The sequence below is a fragment of the Pinus tabuliformis genome, chromosome X, assembly GCF_031772625.1.
Source record: "Pinus tabuliformis cultivar Carrire ecotype Pingquan chromosome X, CPIR1, whole genome shotgun sequence".
NCBI lineage: Eukaryota > Viridiplantae > Streptophyta > Pinopsida > Pinales > Pinaceae > Pinus > Pinus tabuliformis.
Window position 1 is genome coordinate 1220447417 of NC_142308.1, and position 4400 is coordinate 1220451816.

Genomic DNA, 4400 nt, shown 5'->3' on the forward strand with positions numbered 1-4400 from the left:
GCAAGGCATGCGAGAGGATCTTCGTACTAACAAACGATTATTTTGCTGTATTTGGCTCTGATTGCAGAATGGGATCATCGGTTAGACGGGTTTTGATCCATGCGATAGCTATCGCATGGCTGTGGTTAAGCATTTCTGCTGTTACGCGGGCTTCCCATGTGATGCATGCTGTTAACACAGCGAGCACAAGAGTTGAACAGCGGTATCGCACAGCCTACCATTTTCAGCCTCAGAAGAACTGGATGAATGGTGTGTACTGTCCATGCTGCTATTTCAGATTTCACATGAGAATTCTGTTTTGGGATTTAAACCGATCTTCTAACTCTCTTTTCGTTTGTTTGTGATTGCCTGCATGCCCAACAGACCCTAATGGTGAGATTTTCATTCCGTTTCGACTCATGCATTCAATAGTTATTAGTTTTAATATTCTCTGTGATGAATTTGGGTTGGGTTTGTTTTGCAGCGCCAATGTTCTACAAGGGATTCTACCATCTCTTCTACCAGTATAATCCTTATGGAGCAGTGTGGGGAAATATTGTCTGGGGGCATGTTGTTTCCAAGGATCTTATTCACTGGCATTCACTGGATCCTGCCATTGTTCCGAGTGAATGGTATGATATAAAGGGCTGCTGGTCCGGTTCGGCAACGTTACTGGCCGGAGACAAGCCTGCGATTCTGTACACAGGATGGGCCAATTCATCCAAACAGCTGCAGAGCATGGTTGTTCCTAAGGATGCCTCTGATCCTCTTCTGAGGGAATGGGTAAAGATCCCTCAGAATCCTCTTTTGGTTCCAAAATTTGGAATCAATGGGAGCTCATTCAGGGATCCCACCACCGGATGGCTTGGTCTCGATGGAAAATGGAGAATTGTGGTCGGAAATAAGAGGAAACACAGAGGGGTGGCTTTGTTATACAGAAGTAAGGACTTCGTCCACTGGGAGAAGGCCAAGCATCCTCTGCATTCGTCGAAATTCACCGGAATGTGGGAATGCCCTGACTTTTACCCTGTTCCTCTTTCTGGGAACAAAGGATTAGACACGGCCGCTATTGGGCACTCACTTAAACATGTTTTGAAGGTGAGTTTGGACGATTACAAGTACGAGTATTATACAGTGGGAACCTACTTGCGGGACATGGATCGATACGTGCCAGACAATACCAGCAGCGACGATGAAAATGGGTTGAGATATGACTATGGCAAATTCTATGCTTCCAAGACATTTTTTGATCAAAATAAGCAGAGGCGAATTTTGTGGGGATGGATTAACGAATCGGATAGCGTGCCTGATGATATAAGCAAGGGCTGGTCTGGTGTTCAGGTAAACTTTAGGGTTAAAGCTTGGTTGAGTGTATAGATTATTTACATCAAATCTTGGTTAAGGATAGAGAATAGGGAGAGAGGCGCGACTTTGATAAGGAGACTTTTTGAGTGAAACTTTAGATTTTCTTGATTATAAAAGAAGACGAGCAACTCTGGTTTTTAAAATAAGGGATCAAACAAAAATCCCTGACTAGTCTTTGACTAATAATTTAAAACAAGCTACACACCCCACCCATCACTCTAGATTTTAGTATATAATATTTTGAATCCCTCTGAACTTTAATTTATAATAATTAGTAAACAAATGTTCAGAAAGGTTTTTAATTCATTGAAATTAATTAGCTTGACTCTCAAGCTAAGAATCTGATTCTGCCTTGCTGTTTTTATATGTCTTTACGTTTTTTTTTTTGGTTGTGTTTTTTTTTTCCTACAGGCGATTCCAAGAACAATCTGGCTAGACCACGCCACGAGAACGCGGCTTTTACAATGGCCAGTTTCCGAAGTAGAAGCTCTTCGTCGAAAGAAAACATCGAAACAGAATCTACATCTCCGCAGTGGGTCCGTTGTAGAAATTGCAGGCGTTAACGCTGCGCAGGTACGCATCACATCCACTAGATTCCTTTGTTTAATACTTTTTGGCTCAGAATTGTTGCTCCCAACAATCTCAGGGGATAAGGATTCATGCCTCTTTCCTCTAATTTAGGCTAAGTAATTGCTCTGATATTTCTTTTTCTTGTAAAAGTTGGTAGTTATTGTGCGGAATATCGGACAGGCCCTCTATGATCTTAGCTGAAGCAAAGATCCCTTTCATGACTCAGAGATTTTAAGAATTTTCCCCTTTTTGTAATCTCTGTTTTCGTTTTCTTAATTTACTTGGTGAAATTGGATTTGCTATTAGGTCGATGTGGAAGTCTCCTTCGATCTCCCGAGGGCTGAAATCGCAGAGTTTAAAGATGAGGTGGGAGTAAATTTGACAGCTCAACAGCTGTGCAGCCAGTTGGGGTCAGCTGCGAGGACTGTTGTTGGGCCATTTGGGCTGCTTGTTTTAGCTTCCAAGGACTTGAATGAACGCACTGCTGTGTTTTTTCAGATCGTTCGCTATCGAAAAGAATTGAAGTTATTAATGTGCAGTGACCAGAGCAGGTAAAACTTCATAAATATTGTGAAAACTTATTGATCTGAATCAATCAATCCCAGACAAAAGACAGCACGTTAATGTTTGTCAAATTGTGTGAATGCTCGCAGATCGTCTTTGCTGAGCGACATTGATAAGACAACATATGGAACTTTCGTGAAACGTTTGGGTTATTTCAAGGAGAAGAGTCTTTCATTGCGAGTCCTGGTAAGCTCTTTGACAGGAAATTTTTCAAATTTTCTAAAAACTAAATATAGCTCCTACAATTTTACCACCACATAATATTGGGTTTTTGATTTTTTGTTGTTGTTGCAACGGCGATGAAATGGAATTGCAGATTGATCATTCAATCGTGGAGAGCTTTGGAGAAGGGGGAAAGGCGTGCATAACGGCTAGAGCTTATCCCACCCTGGCAATTGGCAAAGACGCCCATCTCTACGTCTTCAATAACGGCACTTCCACTGTCACTGCCACCAAATTAACCGCATGGGAAATGGCTTCATCCAATGGCAGTACTCTGCGCTAAATAAATGAGTTTTAAAATGTGCATTACAGCAATAAAAACTTCTCAATTTGTCAAAAAACGGCAGAGTTTTGAACGGTTATTTGTATCAGTTGCTCAGTTTTCCATGCGGAAAACAAGTTCAGTTCCATAAAGACGCGTAGAATCTGCATTCAACCTGAGGTGATCAGTTCAGCGTTCAATGTATGTGGATTTAGCTGTAGATTTTTTGGGTAGTCTGTTGGAAGAATAGGGGAATTAAGAATAATTATTCTACGTACAGGGAGTGTTTATATGTACTCGGGGACGTTTCTCCCCCTTCAATAATGTTGTGGATTTTGCGGCTAGCCCATTGGCCGAGTTGCACCATCCACCTTGCCGAGGTGTCATTAATGTAATATCCATTTGAAAAGTTTGTTAGTTAGATAAGATAAAACTGTTGTGTCATCACTGATTCATCACCGAATGCATACTGTTGTGTCATCACTGATTCATTATTGTTATAACCATTGGAAAAGTTCGTTAGTTGGATAAGATAAAATTGCTGTGTCATCACTGATTCATCACAGATTCCGTCTTTTTCTTTCCATAATGGTTGTTACTTTCATAAAACCTGGCGTATGCTCAAATATGTATTAATTTTATTAAAATACATATGGTCAAACATGTGATAGGTTGAATTATTTTCAATGTTTATTATTAAAAAATATTATAATTTTTTGACTACCAAAAGCGCACTAAACACTTTTACCATAGTTCCGTGAAGTATGGACTTTTCTATATATATATAATTTCAAAGGGATTACTTTTTGTTTTTTAAAACAAATAAAATTGACAATCAAATGTCAGTTCAGGATTTTATTCGAGAGAAAAGGATACACGGCTATCATGATAATGATGATAAGGCAAAGTGATGCAAAATGATTAACGCACAGGGTGGAAAAGGGAGACAAAGGGTGATAAAGAAATAGGTTAATTGGCTGAAGTATTAGATTGACATTGAGATGGGAATATATTGTAAAAATGATGGTTAAGGCTTAATGTGATTGGGGATATCAAAACTAGTGTTGTAATTGCTATGGCATTTTACTAAATTTTTATTTTGTACCTTCAAATTTTTATTTTTTATTATTTTTTTATAAGTATTTATGACCATTTCAATTGTATTTTTTAGACACTTTTGAAATTGTAGTAATCATTATTAAGTGTACTACGAGGTTTTGTTTACCCAGTTATGAGCATTATCATTCAACGCTTTGTCTTGTACACAATTCATGGTTGTGATTGTTAGATGCATTGATACAACCCACTAATCTAATCCTCAATAAATCATTGTCATGCTAGGAATAGTCCATTTTCACTTCAAACTTACCCATGTCCTTCCAAGTCTAAGGTTTGTTGAGGTTGCAATCAATTTCAAAACAAACGCTCCTTGCCATAC

General features: G+C 38.9%; 1 protein-coding gene across 1 annotated transcript; it reads left to right on the forward strand.

The window, feature by feature from the left end:
* The first annotated feature begins 362 nt into the window (after nucleotides 1-362).
* Nucleotides 363-3371, forward strand: LOC149144355 (beta-fructofuranosidase, insoluble isoenzyme 1-like). The gene is made up of 6 exons (XM_089446779.1): nucleotides 363-372; nucleotides 464-1320; nucleotides 1756-1917; nucleotides 2221-2465; nucleotides 2568-2664; nucleotides 2795-3371. The coding sequence occupies exons 2-6, from the start codon at nucleotides 469-471 to the stop codon at nucleotides 2981-2983; spliced, it is 1545 nt and encodes a 514-aa protein (XP_089302905.1). The 5' UTR covers nucleotides 363-372; nucleotides 464-468; the 3' UTR covers nucleotides 2984-3371.
* Nucleotides 3372-4400: the final 1029 nt, after the last annotated feature.